The 26928-nt window shown below is 48.5% G+C and overlaps 1 protein-coding gene across 4 annotated transcripts in view; it reads left to right on the top strand.

The window, feature by feature from the left end:
* PTGIS (prostaglandin I2 synthase) overlaps positions 1-19175 on the top strand; it is a 41081-nt gene extending 21906 nt beyond the window's left edge. For 3 of the 4 annotated variants that reach the window (XM_067708426.1, XM_067708424.1, XM_067708423.1), the window contains 5 exons: positions 5098-5279; positions 12439-12607; positions 13559-13740; positions 15897-16048; positions 18537-19175. In XM_067708426.1, the coding sequence (XP_067564527.1) occupies positions 5098-5279; positions 12439-12607; positions 13559-13740; positions 15897-16048; positions 18537-18681 (830 nt within the window). In that variant the 3' untranslated portion in view covers positions 18682-19175. The remainder of the gene's footprint in view (positions 1-5097; positions 5280-12438; positions 12608-13558; positions 13741-15896; positions 16049-18536) is intronic. The other variant, XM_067708425.1, reaches the window with a different exon arrangement.
* Positions 19176-26928: the final 7753 nt, after the last annotated feature.

Genomic DNA, 26928 nt, shown 5'->3' with positions numbered 1-26928 from the left:
CCGCTGGGGGCCTCTCTGAACTGTACCCTCAGGTCTCCAGTGGTCAGAGGTGTTTCCATGCCTAGTCCTCTTGCTTTACAAATGGAGAGACTGAGGCCCAGAGATGGACAGGGCCTCAGCCAAGCCCACACAGCATGGGAGGTCTGACATCAAACCTGTTTCTCCTGCCTCTGACCAAGTTACCTGTCACATGAGCCGGCCAGTTCTGATTCACAGCGTTGTCATTACACTGGGGCTGATGAATAATACCTTATAAAAATGGCAGGATGGGCTTCCCTGGTGGCACGGTGGTTGAGAGTCCGCCTGCTGATGCAGGGGACACGGGTTCGTGCCCCGGTCCGGGAAGATCCCACATGCCGCGGAGCGGCTGGGCCCGTGAGCCATGGCCACTGAGCCTGCGCATCCGGAGCCTGTGCTCCACAGTGGGAGAGGCCACAACAGTGAGATGCCTGCGTACTGCAAAAAAAAAAAAAAAATGGCAGGAATGTAGCAAGTACAACTTACCAAACCCCTGCCAGTACAGAGTGTGTTCTGTGTGTGATCTTTTTGAGTCCTCCTAATGATCCTGTGAGCCAGGTTGCCTCCATTTTACAGATGGGGAACTGAGACTCAGAGATACAAAGTGATTTGCCCAAGATCATCCTTCTAGGAAGGGGCTGAGCTGGGATTTCAACCTGGGTCTCTATGGCTGCAAACTGGGTGTTCGTTACCTCACAATTTATTATTATTTCTTACTTATAGAAATACTACATGAATATATTCTCCTTGGACTAATAATTTACTAACATTCATTAAGCTTTGTTCAATAATATAGCTAATGTTTATTAGGCCTGTGCTAGGCATCCCTCTTTGGACTTTATATGTTAATGCATTCAATCCCTGTATAACCCTATGTGATGAGTACTCTTACCTCAATTTATAGGTAAGAAAACTGAGGTGTTCAGAGGTGAGGTGCCTTGTTCAAGGTCAGGCACTCTGCTCCAGAGTTTGGGCTGTTAACTTGGCTCCCCGGCCTCTTGTGGAAAAAACAATCAAATATTACAGAAGAGGCAAATTCTCTTTTGACCACACTCCCTCTACATCTGTCACCAAGGTAACCATTGTTATCAGTTTGGTGTTATCCTGCTAGAACAGTGCTGTCCTGTAGAAACAGAATGCCAGTCATATATGTAATTTTAAATTTTCTAGTAGACGCATTAAGAAAAAAGGAAGAGGTGAAATCAATTTTATAAAATATAAATCAATTTTCTAAAATATAAAAAATATTATGTTTTTTCTTTAACCCAGTATATCTAAGATATTAGCATTTCAGCATGTAATTAGTATAAAAATTCTTGCGATATTTTACATTTTGTTTCTCAGGCAAGACTTGAAATCTGGGGTGTACTTTTTACTCATAGCATGTCTCAGTTCCAGGCGGCCACATTTCACGTACTCAGTAAGCACGTGTGGCTTGTGGCTTCCTTCCTGGACAGAGCAGTTCTAGACCCTTCTCCACGTGGTAAAATACGGTACGAGCCCCAATTATACTCTGATCTAAATACACAGCAAACCCTGGTTTTCCCAGTGGGAAAGTTTTTTTGTTTTGTCTTGCTTTGTTTTTTTGGTCAACCTAAACATGGAAATAATTAGGACCGGAAATGAAATAACGGCTCCTTATTTATTTATTTATTTATTTATTTCAGTACGCGGGCCTCTCACTGTTGTGGCCTCTCCCGTTGTGGAGCACAGGCTCCGGACGCGCAGGCCCAGCGGCCATGGCTCAGGGGCCCAGCTGCTCCGCGGCATGTGGGATCTTTCCGGACCAGGGCACGAACCCGTGTCCCCTGCGTCGGCAGGCGGACTCCCAACCACTGCGCCACCAGGGAAGCCCCGATGTCTCCTTATTGATTTTGTTGAGCATCCCTCGTTAAGCTCACGTGTTATATAAACTAACCGTTTAGAAATGTTGCTTTCTTCCCATGCTCACATTTCAGGAGTTGGCTTATTCAGACTCCACCTTTGACACCTGCGTCTTCCCCATCAGCGGGATCCCAGGTGGAGTCACCAAACTCAGTTTTTCAGAACCCCTCTTCTTCACTCCCGATCATCTGTTTGAAATACAGAATGAGCTTTTTGAATCTGTAAGTCTATGAATCTGTGATCTTTCGCTGGAAATGTTTTACAGGCATGGGGGTGGTGCCAGATTTTGAATATGTTTCACGTGGTTCAAACATTGAAAATATAAAATAGTAACAGTGAAAAGTCTCCCCTCCCTTCTTGTCATCCCTCCTTCCACCCAATTCCCACTCTCCACAATTGGCTGCTTTTATTAGTTTCTCGTGGATCCTTCCAGAGTTCCTTTACGCAAATACAAGCAAATGTGCTATATTCTTGTTTTTCTCTTTTGCTCACAAGTGCATAGTAAACACACTGATGTAGACGCTTTGCCTTTTTCTAACAAGGTAGAGTAGCAATAGCTAACTCTTGTGTAAGATTTCGTGTATCCTGCACTGTTCTAAGAGCTCTCCAAATGTTAAGCAGATTTGATCAAATTACTGCTATATTTTTTTTCACTTGTGTTTTTGCCAATCCAATTTTTTATTATACACCACCATCTTTGGCTCATTTGCCAAATGACATTCACATATCTTCCTGTTTTCTTAGTGGTGGTAAAATATATATAGCATAAAATTTACCATTTAAACCATTTTAAGTATAAAATTCAATAAATAAACTTCACAATGTTGTGTAGCCATACCATTATGTATTTCCAGAAGTTTTTCATCATACCAGAAGATCTGTATCCATGAAATAATAACGCCCCATCTCTCCCTCCCTCCACCCCTATTAACCTGTATCCTACTCTCTGTCTCTATGAATCTGCCTGTTCTGAGTACCTCGTATAAGTGGAATCATGCAATATTTCTCTTTTTGTGTCTGCCTTATTTCACTTAGTAGAACGTTCTCAGGATTCATCCCTGCTGTAGCGTGCATCAGAATGTCCTTTTTAAGGCCGGATAATATTCCATTGTATGGATATGCCACCTCTTGTCTACCTATTCATCTGTTGATGGACACGGGTTATTTCGACCTTTGGACTATTGTGAATAATGCTGCTATGAACATGGGTGTATACAAGTATCTGTATGATGTGCAAATATTTTCTCCCATTCTGTCCGTTGTCTTTGCATACTGCATTGCTTTTGAAAGTCATCCTTAAAAGCCGTATTTACAGTGACATTCAAGACCTGCACTTGTGCTGTCAGACCTTAAAAAATGCCAGTCATTTCTAAATCTGCCTTAAATTTCCCCTCCTTTTTTAAAAATTTTAATTTATTTTGATTCTTTTCTCTCTTTTTTAAATTAATTAATTAATTAATTTGTTTTTGGCTGCATTGGGTCTTCGTTGCTGCGCGTGGGCTTTCTCTAGTTGCGGTGAGCTGGGCCTACTCTTTGTTGCGGTGCGCGGGCTTCTCATTGCAGTGGCTCCCCTTGTTGCGGAGCACAGGCTCTAGGCACGTGGGCTCAGTAGTTGTGGCTCACGGGCTCTAGAGCGCAGGCTCAGCGGCCATGGCGCACGGGCTTAGTTGCTCCGCGGCATGTGGGATCTTCCCAGACCAGCACTCAAACCCGTGTCCCTTGCATTGGCAGGCAGATTCTTAACCACTGTGCCACCAGGGAAGCCCTTTACCTCCTTTTGTTATCAATCTCATCAGATCGGTCCTGTAAGTAAGCATCTAGAACCAGCATCAACTGAGGTGGCTTCAGCACCTCCTGCACCCTGCACCCACCTGTTTAAAATCTCCGTGTGCCTGGGCCGCACCCCCAGATATTCTGATGAGATTGGTGGGGGTGGGGTGGGGACCTGAGCAGCCAGAGATTTAAACCTGCCTGGTGATGCTCCAATACCTGAAAATTTGGGAAAGAGGAAAATCATGTATTTCAGATAACAATTGGCCTCACTGGTTTAAATTGAGAAGTATGTCACCTGAAAGTGTCTAGAGGTTGAAGAAAAGCATAGGGAGCATAATATTTGAAAACATAACTAATGCACTTGAATAAGTGTCGCCTACGTTTTACATCCTGTAACGTGCAGCCTGGTTTAGAGCCACTGGGTGGATGGACCTTCCTGAAACACTGCTTTGTGGCTCAAAAAAGTCAATGAGAGAGTTTCTAGTACTCTGGAATTTTGTAGCAATCCAGGTGACTCCCCCTTTTCCAAGGAGTGATTTTGGAACAACCAAGTCTTATATTTGCACATATATATATGTCAATACAGCATCATCTTGTAGCGTTAATACAATAACTAAATAAGCATCTGACTTTATTCCTTCAATGGTCTGCCTGTGTGGGCCCGGTGAGGGCTGGACGTAGAGAGCTTCCTCATTGGTTTTCACTGCTTCATGGTTTTCCAGAATGTAAACACGCCATCGTTTATTTAATGGTGTTTTTGAACTGGTGATCCGTGAGCCAGTTTAACTTGAGATGCTTTTGTGGCCTGTGCGGTGATTAAAAATTTCTTACTGAGATGCTAACTTTAAAACACATGAGAAGATTCCCCCTGAACATCTGGATTTCAGTTTCTTCTAGAAACCCAGGCTCCCTGGCTGGGCTGGGCTGGTCGGTGGAGCTGAGTGGAGCCACCCGACCCTCCCGTTGGGCCCCTTCCTGTCCCTCCTCCCTCATTCACTTTACCTGCCTTTCCTGCAGTTAGTTGAGTTTGAGACCCCAGACCAACCTGTCCCCTCTTGGTGGTCAGTTTGGTTGTTACCCCTGAGTAACGCTGTGCTGAGTGTGCTCTCAGGGTCTCCCCACCCACATGGGCTGGTGTTCCTCTGGGATCAGACCCCAGGAAGGGAGAATGTGGCTCCCCGTTTCCTGCCCCTCCCCCTGCTGTGCTGAGAAGTCCATTCATTTAGCAAATGTTGATTGAGTACCTCCTCTGGGCCAGGCCAGCATTTAAGGGCTGGGTCCCTGTTGCCTCTTTCCCACAGGAACTCCCCATCCCCTGGGGTGACACCTGGAAGACCCTTGGCCTAATGGGAGGTCAGGGCTGGGTGACCCTGGGCTGGAGGTGGATCTGTAACCCTCATCCTCTGTGCTCCGTCCCTGCAGGGGATAAGGACCAGGTGTGCAGGGTCAAAGGTCGCCTGTGGAAGCTGTTGTCCCCAGCCAGGCTGGCCACTCGGGCCCACCGGAGCAAATGGCTGGAGAGTTACCTGCTGCACCTGGAGGAGATGGGCGTGTCGGAGGAGATGCAGGCGCGGGCTCTGGTGCTGCAGCTCTGGGCCACACAGGTGGGTGTGTGCAGGTGTGGACGTGAGGCTGTGCATATGAGTGCTTGTGTGTCGTGTGTGCACTCATGTGCGTGTGTGCCATCAGGCACACTTAGGCACATGCCTGCGAGCACATATGCATGTGCCTGCATGGGTGCTCACATCCTGGTGCATGTAGGTGTACATGTGTGAGAGTGTGCCACTGTGAGTATGGCTGTGGGTAGGTGCGCACACACCCAGCTGTCTGCCCCAGTTCCCTGACTCTCTTAACTGTCAAACAGTCTCATGAACAGGATCATTCATTCGATATATATGTTTTTAATTTGGAAAAACATCAAACTTACAGAGAAGCTGTATGAATAGTTTAATGAACTCATATATACTTCACCTTGATTCCCCAGTTTTAAACATTTGACCACATTTGCTTTCTCTCTGTCTCCTACTGTGCGTATCTTATTGAACCATTTGCAAATTAGTTGCAGACATCATGATTCTTTGCCCCTAATGACTTCAGCGTGCATCTCCCAGGAGCAAGAATATTCCCTTACATCATCATTTGATCAGCACAGTGATCAAATTCAGGACAGTTAACCCAGATACAGGATCATTATCTAATATACAGTCCACATTCCAATTTTGCCAGTTGTCTTAATAATACTCTTTACGGCTCATCTTGGTCCAGCATCCAACTCAGCATCACACACTGCATTTAGTCATTCTGCCTTTTTAGTTTTCTTTGATATGGAACAGTTTTGGTGCCTTTAGTTGTTTTTTGCGACCTTGAGATTATTGAAGTATGCAGACCAGTTATCTTGAAGACTCATTTAAAAGTTCCACTGAGTACTTACCATGGACCTCAAAGACCCTGCTCTGTGCTGCTTTTGTTTCAGCCAGGGGCAGGGGTGGGGCAGACATCAGGGAAAGAGATATAGGGTGATTTTAGATGCTGATAGGCAGGATATAAAACAGGGTCATGACTAGATAGGTCCTGGGGGTCTACTCTGGCCAGGGTGGCCTCTCTGAGGAGGAGATGACTGAGCTGAACCCTGGATGATAAGAAAGATCTAGATTTGGGGACTTGGGGGAAGATGTGGGGATAGAGTATTCCAGGAAGGGGAGGTGGTGGCCATGGAGGTGAGGAAGAAGTGGATAGATTCTGGAAACCCAGGGAAGACAGGGCCAGTGAAGCTGGTGAAGGACTAGATACTGGAGTGAGAGAAAGCAGGGCTGAGGTTGCCGCATCTCCAGGCCTGGCTGCTGCCCTCGCCCCAACCATGAGCCCCCTCCTTCTTTGGGCCCCACCTCGGCAGTGACAGTTACACAGGCTGACATTTCTGGGTAATTCCTCTCCCATTGACTTACGACTTATTTTTAGTTTTTTCCCAGAGCCATTAACTGTCCTTGCAGGCAGAGACTGGGAAGGGTTGGGGGCTGGGTTTAATCAGCAGTTGGGGCCCCATTAGTGTCTAATAGCATATTTATGGGCAGTGACTTGGGACTCCAAACTGTCCCCATAATCCCCTATGGAAATGACCTCTGTCAGCAGAACTGGATGCTGGCCTAGGGGCTTGAGTGGCAGCAAGCCCGGCAAACAGCCTTTGGCGGGGCCAGGAGAACTGGGCAAGAGTTGAAATTGAGTTGTTGGCAGCGTCCAGAATTCAGGCAGGTGGAAGACCCTTCAAGATCTCGAGTCTTTTGAGAGTAGGGCCAAGAGGCTGGGTATCCCAGTGGTTTGGGGACAGGCTCTGTGGACAACCTGCCTGAACTTGGATCCTGACTTTACCACTACTTGGCAAGTCAGTCCCTTCTTAGTGCTTTGCTTTACTCCTCCGTAAAATAGAGACGGCAGGACCTTCCTCAAGGCGTTGTGGGGAGGATGAAAGGAAGCAATCCATGTAAAATCCTGTAACTGTGCTTGGCAGGTAACTAGTGCTCAATAAACATATTCAAGAAGTACTTAGTGAGGGCCCACTGTGTGCCAGGCACCATTCTAGAAGCTGGGAAGAGAGCAGTGAGCAGAACAAAGACCCCTGCCCTTAAGGAGCTGACATCGTGGTGGGAGAAGACAGACAATTACTAAACACGTAAGTATGTAAAATGTATTACAGATCATAAGTTCTGTGGAGAACAGATAAAGCAGGGAAAGGGGATGGCGGCAGGAGCGAGGAGGGCCTGCTTTTTTGAGTGGTCAAGGAAGGCCTCACCAAGAGGGTGACATCTGAGCAGAACCTCAAAGCAAGTGAGAGAGTGAGCCATGTAGCTGTGTAGGATGGGGGAGGGGGTGGGCAGCAAGTGCAAAGGCCCTGAGGTGGGGATGAGGGTGATGCGGCAGGGAGGTAGCAGGAGCCAGACCATGCAGGACCCTGTAGGCCATGGGGAGCACTTTTGGCTCTTCCTCTGAAATGGAAACCCTTTAAAGGCTGTGAGCAGAGGAGTGACATGGCCTGCCTTCTGCTTTAGAGGGGTCATTCTGGCTGCATTGCTGAGAATAGACTGTAGTGGGGGGAGTGGAGGCAAGGAGACCAGGGAGGAGGCCGCAGCAATATCCAGGCAAGAGAGGATGGTGCTGGACCAGAGGGCAGAGGGAGAGGGATTGGCTTCTGGACATATTTCCAGGTAGAGTCAACAGGCTTTGCTCTTGGATGGGACATTAGGAGAAGATGTCAACCAGGATGACTCCAGGCTTGGGCGTGAGTAGCAGGAAGGCTGAAGTTGAGGAAGATGGTGGAAGGAGTGACTTTTGGGGGAGAAAGTCGGGGGTTTGTTTGGGGCATGTTGAGTTCTAGGTGGAGAGCGGGCAGGTAGGAGCGCCTGGAGAAAAGAAGAGTCTGGGGTCCAGGGTTAAGGTCCAGGCTGGACATGTTGGGGGGTTGACAGCGCAGAGATGGTTGTTCAAGGGTGGATGGAGAAGCGGGCCAAGCCCTGGGCCTCTCCAGCGTGGGGGTCGGAAAGATGAGGAGAGCCAGCAAGGGAGACGAGGAGCCGCCAGGGAGGGGAGCTCGGAGGGAGCGCCACCCAGAGGCCGGCTGCAGAAAGTGTTCCAAGGGGTTGAGAAATGGTAGCTGGGATTGCTGTTGTCAGATCTGAGTGAGGAGTAATCATTTCAAAAGATACTGTTGAGCACTTAACCCTGTGCCAGTCACCCGACTGAGCACTTTACAAACATCATCTCACAGGAACCTCGAAAAGGCTCCGTGAGTCCAGAGCCCCAGACCTGGGGTCTAGGCTGATGGAGGGGTCAGGGGGTCTCCAGCATCCAGGGGCTAGAGGAGGGCCTGGTGGGCTGAGATCCAAGGTCCAGGCAGGGGAAGAGGCTGGCTCCTAGGGGACGTGGGCCGGGTTGGGGTGGGCTGAGTGGGCGGAGGGAGGAGAGCTCCCAAAGGCCTGCCCCTGCGGGCCCATCATGGTCCGGGCTGCTCTCCCAGCTCTGAGCTGTCAGGCAATGGGCGGCTCTGCTGACCACGGTAGTGCTGGGACTGACACCGCTAACTGTCGCGGCCCCATCAGTCAAGTTTCATTCTTCTCTTCTTTCTCCACGTCTGCCTTGGCCTCAGCAGCCATGGCTGCAGGAACTCCTGGGTGGTCCTGAGTGGGGGGAGGCGGACTGTGGGAGCTGCATGGGCACGGGGTTTACAGATGCTCAGCTGCTCAGTGGAGATGATCGCGATCGTGATCGTGGAGGCACTGCAACGTGAGGATGAAAAGCAAAAGCAGTGTTTCCAGTGCGACAGACTTGGGTGGAATCCCAGCTCTGCCACTGACTAGTTGTGTGACCTTGAATAGATCACTTCACTTTTCTGGGCTTCAATTTCACCATCCAAAAGGAGGAGGTAATAAGAATAATAGCTGTGCACAGAATTGGGTTTTTCCCCTTCAGTAGTTTCATTTTGAGATAATTATAGGTTATAGAAGAGTTGCAAAGATAGTACAGAGAGTTCCCAAATACACTTCGCCCAGCTCCCCCCAGTGTTAACCTCTTACAGAACCACTGTGCATGTGGGAAAACTAGAAATCAGCGTTGGTACATTACTATTAATTGAAAGTCCATACTTTATCCAGACTTCCCCAGTTTTTCCACTACTGTCCCTTTTCTCTTCCAGGATCCAATCCAGGATCTACTTTGCACTTAGAGTATTCTTTTATTCCCTTAGAAAAAAAATTTAATCACAAAAAAATGAAAATAAATGTAATCTGTGATCTCCCACCCCTCACCTCTGTGTTCTCTCACGCCTCAGATGGGCTTTCCCAGGTGGTGGCAGCAAAGGCCACCAGCAGCTCTTGGCAACTTGGCAGTCCCCATGGAGGAGGGATTCTTTCTCCCGTGAATTCCAGCACAAACCCCAAGTCTGATACCCACTGGCCCAGCCCAGGTCACCTGTCCCCTCTGAGTCCGTCACTGACTGAGTGGCCCAGGCTGGGGTCACATGGTCACACCTGACGTCTGGAGGGGGTAGTTTCGCCCCAGACAATCCACTGGACTTCACATGAAGTGGAGGTAGTTCTCCCAAGGAAAATGGGCTGCTGTTACCCAAAGGCAGGGGAGTGGTGCGGGGCAGGCAGGGCTGCAGGTGTCCCCACTCCAGTTGACTGACAGTGCGGAGAGGAGGCCACAAGGTGGCGCACGTGAGCCGCTGAGCACCGGGTCTGGCTCACAGTGCGCGCCCCCTGGAGGTCAGATACCGTCGTTCACAGAAAAGGTAGAACAGAGCACAGGCGCTGCTGGGTGGTGGACTTTTGCTGCAGTGGGAGGGAGGGAGATTAGACAGAAGTGTCCTCGTAAACTGAGGCAAGGTCCTGTGGGAGAACACTCAGCTTCCAGGGTAGTGGACTAAGGATCTCATGGCTGTGTGATCATACACACATGCACGCTCACACATCGGTGCAGCTGGGCGGAAAGCAGTCTTCGTCACCTCCCTAACTTGCCACAGCTTCTTCCTGAAAGCAAAGTTAACCAAGCAGCCTTGTTTCCCACTCCTGCTTTGTAATTAATGAGCGGTGGCCCCCATCTGACCATCTGGGCAGGTAAAATGGCCTTGGCACTGAGTTAACCCAAAGCTGAATTATTTATCGCCTGCATTCCCCTGGCTGTTTAAGTGATGGACAGCAAGTGACCTTGCTTGTTTCAGCCAGACCTGAGGCTCTGGAGGAAATCTCAGAGAGAGTCCAAGGCCTCCATCGGTTCTCAAACCCGAGGGAGGGGCTGGTGAGAGAGGGAGACCACTTCTGAACACCTACCGTGTGCTCAGCCTGTGGGAGTCGCTCGTATTCCTTGTGGCCGACCCAGGAGTGGGCACGTATTTATTCCCATTTTACCAAGAGGGAGGTTCTGAAACCCAGAGAGGGGAGTGGCTTGTCCAGGGTCACAGGAAGTGGGCAACTGGGATTTGAACCCAACTCTGCCTGGTCTTGGTCCTGGGCTGTGCCAGCCCACCTCCAAGCCTGCTTTGGAGGTCCCCAGCCCAAAGGAACATAGATGTTTATTTGACAGATACCACTGAGCCCCCCACAATCTGCTGGGCAGTGGGGAGGGACTAGGGCATGCTTAGTTTTCCTTTTCAGTAAGAAGGTGTGATAACGGTGCCTGCTTGATAGGAAGATTGAATGAGGGCACCTGGCACCTCTAAATTCATGGCAGCTAAAGAGAAAGAAAATCTGTTTCACCATCATTGATGCCTTTGTGCATTTATTTTCTGCCTCTCTCCCCTCCCAGCTTCTGTCCCAGAGGAAACCTCAGTTGCCAGGTTCTTGAGTCTCCTTCTAGAGATGGTCTGTGCTTCCTCATATATATCCCTCTTTAAATGTACACACAAATGGTAGCACGATGAGGCCCCGTCCCGCATCTTGCTTCAGTGCATCTTGGCTACTGTCCCATATCGGCACGCACAAAGTCAGCTCCTTTTTAGCAACTTCCGGTGTCATCATCCTATGGATGGGTCATCCTTTATCACACTGATCTCCTATTGAGGTTGCTTCCAATCTTTCCCTGTTACATCAGCACCGTGAGAAATATCCTTGTGCAAATGTCCTTTCGTCCATGTGCAATAGCGTCTGTCATTGAATTTCTGGGTAAACATGATATGTGATGACTCCTTAAAATTCCATTATTAAGATTGGATAAGATAGTCATTTATGGTAGACAAAAATCTTCCTCCAAATCGAGGTTAATTGGTATTCCAACCATATCTAGAGTTCATTTAAGGATACCCCATCATATCTTAGCCACATGCTGAATACCGGAGTATTAAAATATTGAGCCAAGGCTGAAGTCTTGGGGCAAGAAATTTTATCCGTTTTCCTAATTATTTACCTATTGGGAAGTTTTACATAATTTTTGTTCAAGAAACTAATAGCTTTCACAGTCATCATTGATTATTGCTGCTTTGCTATATATGCACACAATACTCAAATGTTTGAAAGCAAACGTTCAGATTTTGTACCAGTTTCTTATTATTGCATAACAACCAACCACAAAAACTCGGTGGCATACCTTGATGAGCGTTTATTTAACTCACCTGTCTGTGGGTCTGCTGGGAGTCAGCTGGTCTAGACCAGGCTCGGCTGGACAGCTCAGCTCTGCTCCGGGTGTTTCTCATCTTCCTCTTGGGACCAGCCAGCTAGCCGGGCAAGTAGAAACCCACAAGGTCTCTTAAGGCCTAGACTTAGCACTGCTGTTCTGTCAATTCTGCCTCGTTCTATTGGCCTAAGCAGGTCACATGGCTCAGCCCAAATCCAAGGGGCTGAGGAAATACGCTCTGCCCCTTTAATGTGAGGAAGTGCAGAGTCACACGGTAAGAAGCATGCATGCAGGGAAGGTTGGGGAATTGGGGCTAAGGATGCATCCATCCTCAGATGTTAACAGTAATCTTAACTGATATACTTTGTACTGACATTTTCGCTGATTAGCTATGGAGGTTTCCTGTGTGACCTCAGATCAATGATTTTGCTCAAGGTCAGGGATGCCAAGAGTGGCCTTGAAGCAGGCATTGGGCTAGGCCAAAGCCACCAGAGCATATTTGGGCCGTGTCCTGAGGCCGAAGATAGACATGGGTCCTCAGGAGTGGGAAGCCAGGCCTCCCGGCCCCAGTGCCTTGGCCCAGGCTGTGTCTGTGGCACAGACTGGTGAGCTCCCAGCCCAGCTTTGCACTCTTGATGCTGTAACGGGGGCGCCTTCTCGTTTCAGGGGAACATGGGTCCTGCCGCCTTCTGGGTCCTGCTCTTCCTTCTCAGGACCCCCGAGGCTCTGGCTGCTGTCCGCGGAGAGCTTGAGCCTATGCTCTTGCAAGTAGAGCAGCCCATTTCGCAGATGACCGCCCTCCCACAGAAGGTTTTGGACAGCATGCCTGTGCTTGGTGAGACAGTCAGACCCTCCAAGACAGCCCCAAAGGCCAGGGCATCATGGGCCCCCAAGCCCGCCCTCGCCGTCATGGGTTCCCAGCGTCCAGGGTCCATCGGTGTCCTCTGACCTAGGGTCCCCCTGGGCCTCCTGTCTTCATAGACCTGGCATCTCCATGCCCTGGTCTCCACTACCCATGTTCCATGGTCTCAGTGGGAGATTTTTTGTTGCAAGTGGCAAAACACCTAACTTAAATGGGCTGAAGCAGAAAAGGGACTTCATGTGGGGCAGGTAACTAAAAAGTCTAGAGGGACTGGCTTCAGGCACAGGTAGATCCAGGTGCTTTAGCAATGCCATCAGGTCTTTGTCCATCCTCAGCCTCATTTTCCACTGGGTTGACTCCAGTCTCAGGCTGGCAAGATGGCTGCCAGTGGCTCCGGGCTGATGTGTTCCCGGCTCTGGGAGGGTGTGCTTCTCTGCAACGTTCCTACCCAGAGCCCCAGGAATGTGTCTCTTTGGCTCTCTTTGGGTCATGTGCCCATCTGGAGCCAATCATGGGTGCTCTGATTAGTGAAATCAACAGCCCAACCCCTGAGAGTGGGGGAGGGGATGGTCCCCAGAAGAAAGCAGGGAACTGTTTCCAGAAACGGAATGTATGCTGGGCAGGCAGACACAACCAATATGGCTGGCCCTGCTCTTTCCCTAGCCTGCTCTGGTATCTCCCTGGAAGATACCTTCCCTCACAGCTTCTTTTAGGGTCAGACCCAAACCTTCATGTCCAAAGTCTCTGAAGACTGCAGCAATCACATCTCATCACTTGGCCATTTTGGGTCTTGCTTTGTGATGGTGGGCAAGTCATGCACCCTCTCTGAGCCTTTCCACCTGCCTCTGTAAAATGAGAGCTGGGGGTGGCATTCGAGTGGGGAAGAGGACAGTGCTGAACCCCCCTTTTACCTGCCCTGTGCAGACAGCGTGCTGAGTGAGAGCCTCAGGCTCACCGCTGCACCCTTCATCACCCGCGAGGTCGTGGTGGACATGGCCTTGCCCATGGCAGATGGGCGGGAATTCACCCTGCGATGTGGCGACCGCCTCCTCCTCTTCCCCTTCCTGAGTCCCCAGAAGGACCCGGAGATCTACACAGACCCAGAGGTAAAAGGCAGACCAGGGGCTGTGGGGGAGGATGAGTGGCTTCAGGATCTGTCCTATCTGAGTGGCAGCCAGTTCTGCTCTTTGTTTGCTGGGGAACCTTGCCCCGATCACTTCATCTCTCTGTATCTCTGTTTCCTCACCTGTGAAATGGACCTCAGAATAGCACCTGCCTCACAGGGTTGTCAGGAAGATTAAATGTGATCATGTAACCAAGATCTTCATAGCACCTGGCACACACTAAGCGCTTTGCAGGGGACAGCTGAGCAATTTGTCCTGTTTTCAGAATGTTATAATGTCAGCTTCCCAGCACTTTTACCTCTCCCTGGAATTTGAGATGGGGCAAACTTTTACAACTTTTAACAGGTTTGGATGTTTTCTGTGTGCCAGGTTCTGTGCTGTGCATCCATGCCTCCATCCAACCATCCATCCATCCATCCATCCACCCAACATCCATCCATCCACCCAACATCCATCCATCCATCCATCCATCCATGCATCCATCCATCCACCCAACATCCATCCATCCATCCATCCATCCATGCCTCCATCCATCCACCCAACATCCATCCATCCATCCATCCATCCATGCATCCATCCATCCACCCAACATCCATCCATCCATCCATCCACCCAACATCCATCCATCCACCCAACATCCATCCATCCATCCATCCATCCATGCATCCATCCATCCACCCAACATCCATCCATCCATCTATCCATCCATGCATCCATCCATCCACCCAACATCCATCCATCCATCCATCCACCCAACATCCATCCATCCATCCATCCATCCATGCATCCATCCATCCACCCAACATCCATCCATCCAACCATCCATCCATCCATCCATCCACCCAACATCCATCCATCCACCCAACATCCATCCATCCATCCATCCATCCATGCATCCATCCATCCACCCAACATCCATCCATCCATCCATCCATCCATGCATCCATCCATCCACCCAACATCCATGCATCCATCCATCCATCCATGCATCCATCCATCCACCCAACATCCATCCATCCATCCATCCATCCATGCATCCATCCATCCACCCAACGTCCATCCATCCATCCATCCATCCATGCATCCATCCATCCACCCATCCATGCATCCATCCATCCATCCATGCATCCATCCATCCACCCAACATCCATCCATCCATCCATCCATCCATGCAACCGTCCATCCATCACCTCACCCTTCCACCTGTCTATCCACCAGTCCATTCACCTATCCTTCCACCCATCCTTCATTTAGCACCTACTCTGTACAACAAAGCCCTATGCTCAGACACAGTCTTCACATTACCACTCTACAAGGTAACCAAAGGAAATTGGCCTTCTCTTTTTTAAAAATAATTTTAATTTCTTTTATTTTAAATTGCAAAAGTAATATATACTTATAAGATAGAAATATAGACATATATATTTAAAAGTAAAAACTTATCTTCATTCCACTTCCTCTCCAGTTCCACAGGGTTCTCTAACAGTGGTTGGGAGCGTGTCCTTTAGATAATATTTATGCCTTTACAGACATACACACAACACACACACATATGAATAGGCAGGTGTGTAGTACAGGATCACACAATACATGTTATTCCAACACTTTCTTTTTTCATTCAACAACCAGTCCTTTTATTATTTTTCTTAATTAATTAATTTATTTGTTTTTATTTTTGGCTGTATTGCGTCTTCACTGCAGTGCGTGGGCTTCTCATTGTTGTGGCTTCTCTTGTTGTGGAGCACAGGCTCTAGGCGTGAGGGCTTCAGTAGTTGTGGCGCGCAGGCTCAGTAGCTGTGGCGCACGGGCTTAGTTGGTCCACGGCATGTGGGATCTTCCTGGAGCAGGGCTCGAACCCGTGTTCCCTGCATTGGCAGGCGGATTCTTAACCACTGCGCCACTAGGGAAGCCCTCAACAACCAGTCTTAAAAGTTCTTTCCATGTCAGCACACACAGACCAAGCTCAACATTATAAAGAGCCGCCATAATTTTTAACCAGTCCCCTATCAGTTGGGCTTTACATTATTTCCAGTTTTTCTCTCTTATAAACAAGACTGTGATGAACATCCTCATACGTTTTTCTTTGTCCATGCCTATTTTGGGGGTGGCATCAGAAAGGGGCCTTCTTCCTATTTCAGGTATTTAAATACAACCGATTCCTGAACCCTGATGGATCAGAGAAGAAAGACTTTTACAAGGATGGGAAGCGACTGAAGAATTACAGCATGCCATGGGGAGCAGGGCACAACCAGTGCCTGGGGAGGGGTTATGCCATCAGCAGCATCAAACAGTGAGTACCGGGCACGGGGAGCCGAGTGCCTCATAAATTCTCCTCCCTGGGCCCCAAGAGCCTTGGCCTTCGGATCACAAACAGATTGGACCAGGGGTTATGACATCCGCCTGTCCTTCTGTCCAGCTGGGTAACCTTCTGTGCCTCTGTCTCCTCAACTGTAAAATAGGAGTACTGATCATACTACATCCCAGGGGTGTCGGGACAAATGAAGTGGACTTTCTAGGTACTTTAGCCACTGCCTGGCTTATTGTAGGTATTTGATAAAAGTTATTATTTGTGATTACTAATATTACTATTATTAATGTTTAGGCATTATGCTAGTGAATGGGCACATTACATTAAGCTTTTGCCCTCAGCTTTCTCAACAGTAAAATGGAGATAATAATACAGTTGGTTCTGCTCTAACGCTTCATGTGCATTGCTAAAAATCCCCACACCATGGGAAATCACAAAGTAAAAACCACAGGATTGTGGGGGAAATAGGGCAGGGGCCCAACCCTCAAAAACTTCACCAGTGACACACACACAAAAAGATATGCACCTAGGAAAATACAGTAGTATAGGTTTACACATGTTAAATGGAATAAACAGAAATACCTAAGTGCTCCAATAAATATGGTGCTTTACTTTGAAAACAACCTGACGTTTGCCATGCAAGTGGGCATTGGATGGAGCTGTGAGTTACGATGACGCCTGGGAGGAGGGTTATCTGAGGTCAGACGCCTGAAGGGAATGGTGTGGGTCACCACCCACTGGTGTGTGCGTTTTGTGAATTCCTGCTTAGCTTGGTTCAGCTGGGTGCAGTTTTTCATTCTCCCAGTGTTTCTTGCAGATGAAATGACCACGAGCAAATGTGAAATTTGTGTTACGCTTCATTCTTGCCCTAATAGATCAATCCCACTGGAACAAATGCACATGTTCAAAACAAGTGTTGCAGCAGAACCGACTGAAGTTCCCACTCCATAAAGTTTTTGGACAGATAAAAAGAGATAATGGATATGAAGTGCTTAGCACTGTGTCTGGAACATAGTGTTCAATAATTGAGCTAATTTGTTATTATTTTAATCTCAGTTAATTGTCATGATACCTGCCAGCTGGTCAGTCTATCACTGACTCCAGAGGTCAAATCATTCCTCACGGTCAGGCACCTGATGGAGTGGAGGTGCCAGGATCCAAATCCAGGTGTGGGTACAGATACCTTCCACCCCCCCCCACCCATATAAACTCACCCTCTACCATCCTGCAGCTTCAGAGCTGGGATGGATACATCCCACCTTGTTGACCTTCTTTGACCAGATGGAGAAACCGAGGCCCCGAGTGGGAAGAATCACACGCCCTTAAGAGGCAGAGCCCAGGGACTTCCCTGGTGGTCCAGTGGTTAAGACTCTGTGCTTCCACTGCAGGGGACATGGGTTCGATCCCTGGTAGGGGAACTAAGATCCCATGGCCAAAAAACAAAAGGCAGAGCCCAGGTGTGCGCCCAGCTCTCCTGCCCAGAACGTTGACATTGCTCTGTCCTCATCTTCCCTCTTTTTCAGTCGTTCAATAAGATTAGAGAATCCCTGCCAGCCATGCATTCTGTCCGGCATTGGGCATCTGGTTCGCCCTGGGAGCAGGTGGTAAGGTCCAGAGTAGTAGAGGATCCAGCCTGACCTTTATTAACACAGGTGGTGGTAAGATAAGGCAGGTGGAACCCGTTCACGTCAGGTGGGGCTGCCACCACATTTCGGGGCCCACTGATGACATCATCACGTGGTTTGTGTACTTACTAGGACAGCTTTCCAGAAGGTGGCAGTAAAGAGTGCCTGCCTGCTCTTGCAAAGCTGGTATATTCTAACAGTTTTCCCCAGACAGCAGTAAGATATCTGGAGGGAGGGGTGCCTGCTTCTGATCTCACAAAGGCAGCTGTGGCTCAGCAGCAGCCCAGACGAGGCAGACGGTTCCAGGAGTTTGGTGGGGGTCTGGGCTGCTTATGGTGGGAAGAATCAACAAGGGTCACTGTCCGTGTTAATCACAAGCTAGGCTGTGCTCTGCTGTGTCAAACGACCTCCAAGTCTCAGTGGCTCGTATAACAAAGGTTTAGTTCCCACTCACACAACGTTGGCTGTGGGTTTGGGGGGGCTCTTCCCCTCCGTGCAGGGACTCAGGGGCCAGGATCTTCCCATCTTCCCACTCCATCGTCTCAGCATGGAACCCACACAGCTGCCAGGCAGTAGAGAAAGCTGGAGAGTCAGGCACTAGCTCGGAAATGCTTTGATGTGGAATTGACCCACGTCACTCCTGCCCACAGGCCGTCAGCCAGGACTCAGGAGCTCCTGGGCTGGTGAGCAGGAAATGCCTGTGCTCTGCTCTCGCGCCCTCCTTTCCCACTTTAACCAAAGTGAGAGCTGGGGTGAGACCCAGGAGGACGCCATTGCTTTCCTGCCTGACTCCAAACAGGCCTCCCACTCTCCCCCTTCACGCCTTCAACACTGTCTCTCTGCAGATTCGTGTTCCTCGTGCTGGCGCGCTTTGACCTGGAGCTGATCAGCCCGGACGTGGAGATGCCCTTGTTTGACCTCAGCAGGTACGGCTTCGGGCTGATGCAGCCGGAACACGACGTGCCTGTCCGTTACCGCATCCGGCCTTGAGCTCCGGGGCAGATGGGACTCCACGCACCCAGCCTGACCCTAGTCGCCCAACGTTCTGTGCCTGCGTTCGGCCTGGGTACAGAGCTTTGAACACCCAATGGTGCCAAGCGTTATCCCTTCCCTACTGTTTTTCCCAGAAGGCTGTGTCTGGGGGAGGGGAAAGTAGGGGAGTGAAGAAAAGACACCAAAAGCTCTGCGGATTATCTGCTGCAAAGGTTAAGTTCCAAAATGAGGCTCTTTCCGCTCCCATTCCCTCTTGCCCCTCTCACCTTTAGGATACCCACTAAAGCTCGGGCAGACGGGGCACAACTAGGAGACCCCACTGCTCTGCCCCCAGCCCCCACGGGCTGCCGTCCAAGGCCCTGACAGTGGTGCCATCCAGACCCTAACCAGTCCGAGCAGATGCTGGCCACTAAAAGGCCATTTGGGCCTGGCCATGCGTCTGTTGAAATAAACTCTGTCCCCAAATTTTTATTAAACTACCTAAAGCCAAAGAGTCTCTTACACTATCTGCTTTCCTAGGCGCCCCACTTGCTAGACACTTCCCCCATCTCTCCGTTCACACCGATCCTTGAGAAAATGCTGGAGGGTTTCCCGATGCTGGTGCATCCCCAGTGTGGAGTGGGGGCAGCCTCCAGATGATGGGCTCTGAGGACCAGGCTTCTGTGCGTTACAGTTATGGGCTCCAGACGGGGTGGGTGTTCCCAGCGCTGGGACTCAGGCAGGGAGTTAGCAAGACACAGCCCCGACTGGATGGCCCCAGTGAAAGGAAGCGGCCAGGGCTCCTGGGACTGGTCAAGCCAAAGAAGAGGAGGTGTTGGTTTCCTACATTCTAGCTTAGAAGCTCCAGCTGTGGGCCCCGTCCAGATTGCAGGCCTGTTTTGTTTGTCCTACATTTAAAAAAAAATACATTAGTGTTATCTTGTCATCTTTGGGAAAGTTGATTCAAAATGTCCAGCTTCTCTTGAAAACTTGAAAGATCTGTCCACACTGGGCCCATATTCCCAAGGGCAACCACTGGCCAGAGCTCAGTAGCAGCTGTCTCCCTACCGGGGGCCTGTGGGCTCTGGTTCACCAGGATTTCTACTTGGTCTGCTTTTCTAGTCACAGCACCTCCTGTCCCCCGAAGACACCCAAGTTTGAGAACCCTGTTCCTACTCTTAGAGGTGATATTGTAGGAGGTGGTGGGAACCCGCTGATTGGTTCTCAGACCAATGGTCCATCCTATCCTGGGTGCACCACCCTTTGATCGAACAGATCAGTGATGAAAACTTGCCTTTGCATCAGCTTTAGGAAAAAAAAAAAGATCAAAAAGAAAAATTGCCTGGAAACTTTTATTATGATGACAAGTATTAATATTAGGTCCTGTTTATTGAGGACCCTCTAAATGCCTGTGACAGGAACAGTAGATATAGTATTTCTACTTTTCACGGCATCTCTGCAAAGAGAGGATGGTTATGCCCTCTTTATAGTTGAGGAAATGGGCTCAGAGAGGTGAAGTGACTTGCCCAGAGTCGCACAGCTTGTAAGCTGATAGAATTTTGCAAACAGACTTACTGTCCCAGTAGCAAATGCTAGATGGGTGGCTCTGTGCTCTTTGGGCTCAATGGGTTGGTGGACCGGCAGTTCTGTTTGGCATCAGAGAGCTGACAGAGCCAGAGACACCCATGGGTGGATGCATCTCATGAGATGTGGACACGCATACACACATATAGCTAGGTCCCTGTAGCTTTAGCTGGAGCGAGAAGGGAGGACCTGAGATCTCTGAATGTTCCAGGGGCTAGTCTTTTCTCAGGGCGGCACCAGGGCTTGGGGGCTTCCCTGGCCCTCAGCCTCCAGGCGGCCCTAGGATTCCCAGACAGGCACTGTGATTGGCAGGAGGCGGGATATCCCCAGGGAAACCCATCTTCACGCCTGGGTGACCCCCACTGCCTCCTGCTTCTTAACTCTGCAGGAAATGAGGGCTGGCAGCCTCCTGTGGGAGGACGGAGCCAGTTTCCATGGCAACCCTCAGCTGCCTCTTCCTTCCTGGCTTGGAAGGGAAGGGAGGAGGCCGCAGAAATAGCTCCAGGAAGATCTCTTGTACGTGGCTGCTACCCTGGTGTGCTGGGGAAAAGCCCTTCTGATTTCCCCCTTCCAAATCAGGGCTGCTTTGTCACTGAGACTAGATTCTCACCTGTGTTCAAAAAAGGGCCTTTTCCCTTTAAAGGTGACACCTTGGAGCCACAATCATTAGGAAGAGACGATTCTCCCACCAGGCAGCTCCAGCTGGTATCAGAGATATTGAAATACAGCTTGGGAGACAATGCTTTAAACCCACCTTTGTTTCAATCTTTATTATTTTTTCTTTCTTCTTTTAAAAAATATAAGCTATAGAGAAAAGAGGGAGAGAGGAGTGGGTTAGCTCCTTGCTACAAGTTATTTAGGAAGGTACCCAGATGTCGTTGTATTTCTTCATACTTTGTTTTAGAATCACAAAATTGCAGGACCTATGTCAGAAATATTCTTAGGTTGACCTAAGGGAGTGTTTCTTTACCATCATCGTGATTATTATTTTTTGCTATATTTTGTATTGTTATTTACCAGGTATTTTCCTTTAAACAGTCTCATTTTTTAAACTTAAATTTGTTTAAAAAGGGGACTTTTTTTCCTCTGCCGGTAACAACATGTATCGCTTGCTGCCAGAAATAGAAAGTGACTGAAAAAGAAATCTGCTGGGGAGGGGTCCTCTGTGCTGGTGTCACCAAGGCTCGGAGCCTGAGCTCTGTCTCTTCTCTGTTACAAAATGAAACAAACACATGTTTGAGTGGCGTTAAGGCCACGCCAGCACCACCCTGAGACTCTGTCCATGACAGTCACAGGGTGGGGGGAAGGGAGAGAAAGAGGAGTAGGCTGCCCACCACATGGGCGTGCATTACGCCTGGTGCGAGGGCTGCCCAGGGTCATCTCCTGCCACCAGTGGGTCCCGCCCACAGTGAGCTGGGGACATCCCACCTGCCCATTCTCCACATGGAAAAACAAGCTTGGAGAGATGAATCGTCTGGCTCAGCGTCACTGATTTGTGTGTTTGTTGTTTCTTAAAGACGGTGTTTCGTGAGTAGCAGTGATTTTTCCACCTTGCTGTTTTAACAAAGAATTCTATTTTTATATAATATTATCGAGTCGAAATGTGCTGAAATACATTAAATCACCCTTGTTTGTGGAACTGCCTCTGAGTGTGATTCAGATTGAGAGTTGGCTGTGTCCAGAATAGCGAGGTTAGTGCCTGGGAAGGGAGCACAGAGTCCGTATGTGCCTGGCTCTGGGACAGGGCCTTTCATGGACAGAATCAAGTCGCACCTCCAGCCACCCTCCAGACCATATATTATTATCTCCATTTTTACAAAGGAGGAAACTGAGGGTCAGAAAGTGAAGTGGCTGGCCCAGGATCTTGTGGTTAATAAGTAGTAGACACGGGATTCAAATGCAGGCCTCCCTGCTTCCTGAGACCATGTTCAGGATCTTTCTATCAACAATCCTCCTGATGGCAGAGGAGGGACCGGGTACCCTTAGCGGATTTTGGGGAGGAGGCTCACAGCCCAAAGTAAGGCAAGCAAAAAAGTGTCTTACAAGTTCACTAAATGTTACCTATCCTTCATGCAGATATATGCATTTATTTTAATATTAAAAAGAAGAGAAGATTTTTTTTTTTTTTTTTGTGCCACACCGCACAGCATGCAGGATCTTAGTTCCCTGACTAGGGATAGAACCCAAGCCCCCGGCAGTGGAAGCTTGGAGTCCTAACCACTGGACCACCAGGGAATTCCCAGGAAGAAATGAATTATATTAGCTTTGGGAAAAATTGAAAAGGGAAAATCATTTTTTTCTCTCAAATCTTTGAGTAGAAATAATGTCCTGGTACTTCCCTGGTGGTCCAGCGGTTAAGACTCTGTGCTTCCACTGCAGGGGGCACAGGTTCCATCCCTGGTCTGGGAACTAAGATCCCACCTGCCGCTCAGCTTGGCCAAAAAAAAAAAAAAAATAGTGTCCGGAGGCAAATGTCCTTCATCTGTGGGGGGCCATGGAGGCACAAAGTAACACAGCAACATTTTATACGTTAAAATGTTTACATTCAACACAGCAGACATTTCTTTCTCTCTCATGCAGATGCAGGAGATCAGAGGTGGTGTGGCATCTCCACAGTCACCAGGCCTCTTCCTTTGGTCCCTCCAGCATCTGTAACCAGTGCTTTCCACCTCAGGGACCAGTGTGGCTGCTTGAGCTCCAGCCATTTTGTCCACATTCCAGCCAGCAGGAAGGGGAGAGAAGGAAAGAGGGGAAAAACCTGTTTCTATCTGATTGGTCACAATTTAGTCACATGATACTCCTTACTGCATAGGAGGCTGGGAAATGTAGTCTTTCTCTCCAGGAGACCAATATGTGCCTGCAGAAGGGCACTGCACCCCAGCTTGACAAGTGCTGCATTATGCTCTTCTGTTTACCAGTCATGGTCTGAGCCGCATGCAGGGCCAAAGGGACAACATTTGGCTTTTCTGAGCCACTGAGTTTCTATTAGAGGTCTGCAGCTCCAGGACTTTGACCTTTCAGACCCCTGTACTATAAAAGTCAAGAGAAAGACTCCAGAGTTTTATTTTGCCAGGTAAGGACATTAAGAAATACATTTGTCATTTGCTTCCACTGTCAGTCTATGAAAGGACATTTGAATACCCCTAACACAGAAAGGTAGGTTCCATATCAGAATTAATACAGCCACTCAAGAGTTGGTATTAAATAGCTCGAAAGTGTAAACAACCCAAATGTCCATCAACTGATGAGTGGATAAACACAATGTGGTATATTCATACAATGGAATACTGTTTGTCAACAAAAAGGAATGAGGTACTGGTACCTGGTACAATATAGATGAATCTTGAAAACATATTCTGAGCGAAAGAAGCCAGTCACAAAAAGCTACGTATTGTATGGTTCCATTTATGTGAAATGTCAGAATCGGTAGATCAATAATGACAGAAAGTAGGTTAGCAGTTTCGAGGGGTTAAGGGGCGGGAGGTATGGGGAGAAATAAAGAGTGACTACTAAAAAGTATGAGGGGCTTGTCATGTATTGTGCCCAGTTTGGAGGCTCTGAACACAGCAGAAACGGAGACCTCAGAGGTTCTAAAACAGCCTTTTATATCCTGAAGTTAAAAATCAGGTCAACTACTTCTTTGCTTAAAACCCGTCAATCCTCTTGCTATGAAATCCAGAAACCTCCAGACAACCCTCACCTACACGGTTTTTCTCTCCTCCTCTGTTTTTCTTTCCTACTCCTTTTCAGCCCATTCTTGCCCTCATACACTCTGCCCTGGCCACACCTGCCGTCTTCCATCTCCTTCAACCCTCCCACCTGCCCCAGGGCCTTTGCACCTGCTCTCCCTTCTATATTTATGGTTTGGTGATCACTCTGACTTAAGACTCACCAGCACCATCACTCTCTCAGGAAGTTCTTGAGCTGAAATCGCTGCCTCTCCTCCCCATTATTCTTATTCTCACACTTTTACTTATTTCCTTCACATCGAGTATCAATATTAGATTATTTTTAAATGTCTCTGGTTATGTCTCCCATTTAAATGGGAGCTCCAGGACAGCAGGTTGGTTTCACCACTGTTGGATTCCCAACATGCAACCTAAGCTTGGCACCTAATAGGTGCTTGGGAAATATGTGCTAATAAGTGAAAGAATGGCCTTTTTCTCATCTTGGGAGAGATTGTCATTTATCTTGGACAATGAGGAGTCATAAAGCATTATAAGTAGGGGAGCGATGTGGTCAGACTTGTGCCTTTAAAGGTCAACCCTGGTTGCAGCAGGGACTTTGGATTCAAGGAAGTATAAAATGAGGGAAGGGAGATGAGAGAGGAGGCAGATGAGGTCAGGACAGAGTGGACAAGGGCGATGGAAAGGAAGTAGGAGAGTGATCAGTCTCCAAAGGGCAGGAGGGCTGGACTTAATGATATCTTAGGAGAATCGGTTAACTAGCCCTTGATCTCTGTGGCTTTTATTTCCTCCTTTTGCTGACTCACTCCTTTTCTACTGCATCTTGGAGTTCCCAGGCTTTTCTGTGGGGAAGAGGTATTAGTTTACCTCTAATTGCTCTGTTGGAAGCCCATGCCTCAGTCCATCCTTACCCTGTATTTCATCATTGTTTGACCACAGACCCTGGAAGCCAGTGGCTTTGGCAAAGTCCAGGCCATGAAGGGGCTCAATGGACTACGTGCAGGTTTACCTATCTCCCTCTGTGGGGACCCTCTGGTCGTGTCCACACTTCCTCCCAGGGAGGGAGCTCAAGAGACCATGCCACAGCTTAGCACAGAGCATTGTGTGTAGGAAACACCCCAAAATGTTAGGTGGTAGATGGGTGGGAATGGCTGAGAAAGTGGGTAGGGTGGCTGGGTGGATGGGTGAGTGGTGGGTAGATGCATGAATATTTGGGCTGGATGAGTGATTGGGTGGTGGGATGAATGAGTATGTAGATGCATGGGTGGGTAGATAGTAGGTGGATGAGTGACTAGGTGGGTAAGTGATTGGGCATATGGATGGATGGATGGATAGACTGATCGATGGATAGATAGATGGACGAGTGAATGGGTAGATAGACAGGTGGATGGAAAGACAGATGGTATATGGATGGGTAGATGGCTGGATAATGATAGATGGGTGAATGAGTGGGTAGAAAGATGGATAGTGGATAGAATATGTGAATGAATGGAAAGAAGGATGAGTGAGTGAATGAGTGCATGGATTGATGGGTGAGTGGGTAGATAAGTGGGCGGGTGTATAGTTGGATAGTTTGGTGGCTGAGTATATGGATGGATGAATGGGTGGTTGGGTTGATGGGTAGGTGGTGAGCAAAAGATAAAATGGAAAAATGTTTGGGTTGGTCAGAAAATCAAGCTCACCCACTTTCCGGGAACCTGGACCAGGAACCCCAGGGCTTGATAAAGGTAATCAGGCTAGATTGAAAAAGTACTAGAATCAGACATCTGGTCACTCAAAGACCATCCAACAGCTAATAGGTACAGTGCCTGGCATATAGTAACTGCGTAATCCACGTTAGCTGTTGTTACTGTGGTTGTCAGTATAGTTACTAAAGTTACATTAATGTGTACTTGCTAGTGTTAGGTATGGTGCTAAGCACTTCACATGCCTTATCTCATTAGTCCCACCAGCAACCCTGGGAGGTAGATTCTATCATTAACCCCATTTTACTCATGATTACGATTATGATTATTATTATTGGGGCAAAAGAGAAACGGGCAAAAAGACTGGACTCCAAGCTGCTAGAAAAATCCCTGGGGCTACTGGAACTGTATCTGGGCAAGGCCACCGCATAGAGCAATTGTCCTGAGTGACAGCCACTCAGAGATGTCGATTATATCCCTTGAGCCTTTGGGTACCCTCATAACCGAAAACAATTATTCCTTCCCAAGGGTCTGTGGGTAGAGGGGAGAGGAGATTAATTAGTTTTGCTCAGTGCCCAGAAGTGGACATGTCTCTTGCCAGCCCAGCTTAGACGGGGATTCACTTGTATTTACATGGATGAATTGGGCTGACTTGACCTCATTCAGCCTCGGAGAAAACTCTCAACGCCTCTCAGTGGGAAGTCTGCCGAGAGGGCCTGAGCAGAAGATGGTTTGTGACCTAGTGCTGGTACTTGGCTGCCTACTTACTGGTTGACCATCAGGGTACTTACTGCACCACCCGATGAGCTTTTTAGTTTTCCCATCTGTAGAATGAGATGGTTATACTTGAACTCAATGCAGGGCTCCTTCTCCGTAGAACATTCTAAGTTTTATTACTCTTTTTGCCCTGTTTCCTATAAGTACATTATAAGGAGATGGTAAACTTCTGGTTAGTGGAGAGAGAATCGAATCAGTTGGACTCTTTGGGACTTAAATGACAAAATCACAACACAATCTGGCCTAGGTAAGAAGGGATATTTACTAGTTCCCATAAGTGGGAAACCCAGAGGCACTACCTTCAGGCATGGCTGGATCCAGGAGCTCTAATGACATTGACAGGACTCAGTATCTCAGTCTCTGGGCTCTACAATCCCTTCTATTGGCTTTATTTCTAGATAGTCTCTCTGCTTGTGACGGTGGAAAATTCTAAGAAATGAAGACCAGGTGCTTTCAAATAATTTATAGTCTTTTCATTTAGAACATAAAATTTCTAAATTGGGCACTATGCAGAGCCTGGGGAAACCGAGAGC

The sequence above is a fragment of the Pseudorca crassidens genome, chromosome 15 (assembly GCF_039906515.1).
Source record: "Pseudorca crassidens isolate mPseCra1 chromosome 15, mPseCra1.hap1, whole genome shotgun sequence".
Classification (NCBI taxonomy): Eukaryota; Metazoa; Chordata; class Mammalia; order Artiodactyla; family Delphinidae; genus Pseudorca; species Pseudorca crassidens.
This window is presented reverse-complemented; position numbering and strand designations above follow the sequence as displayed.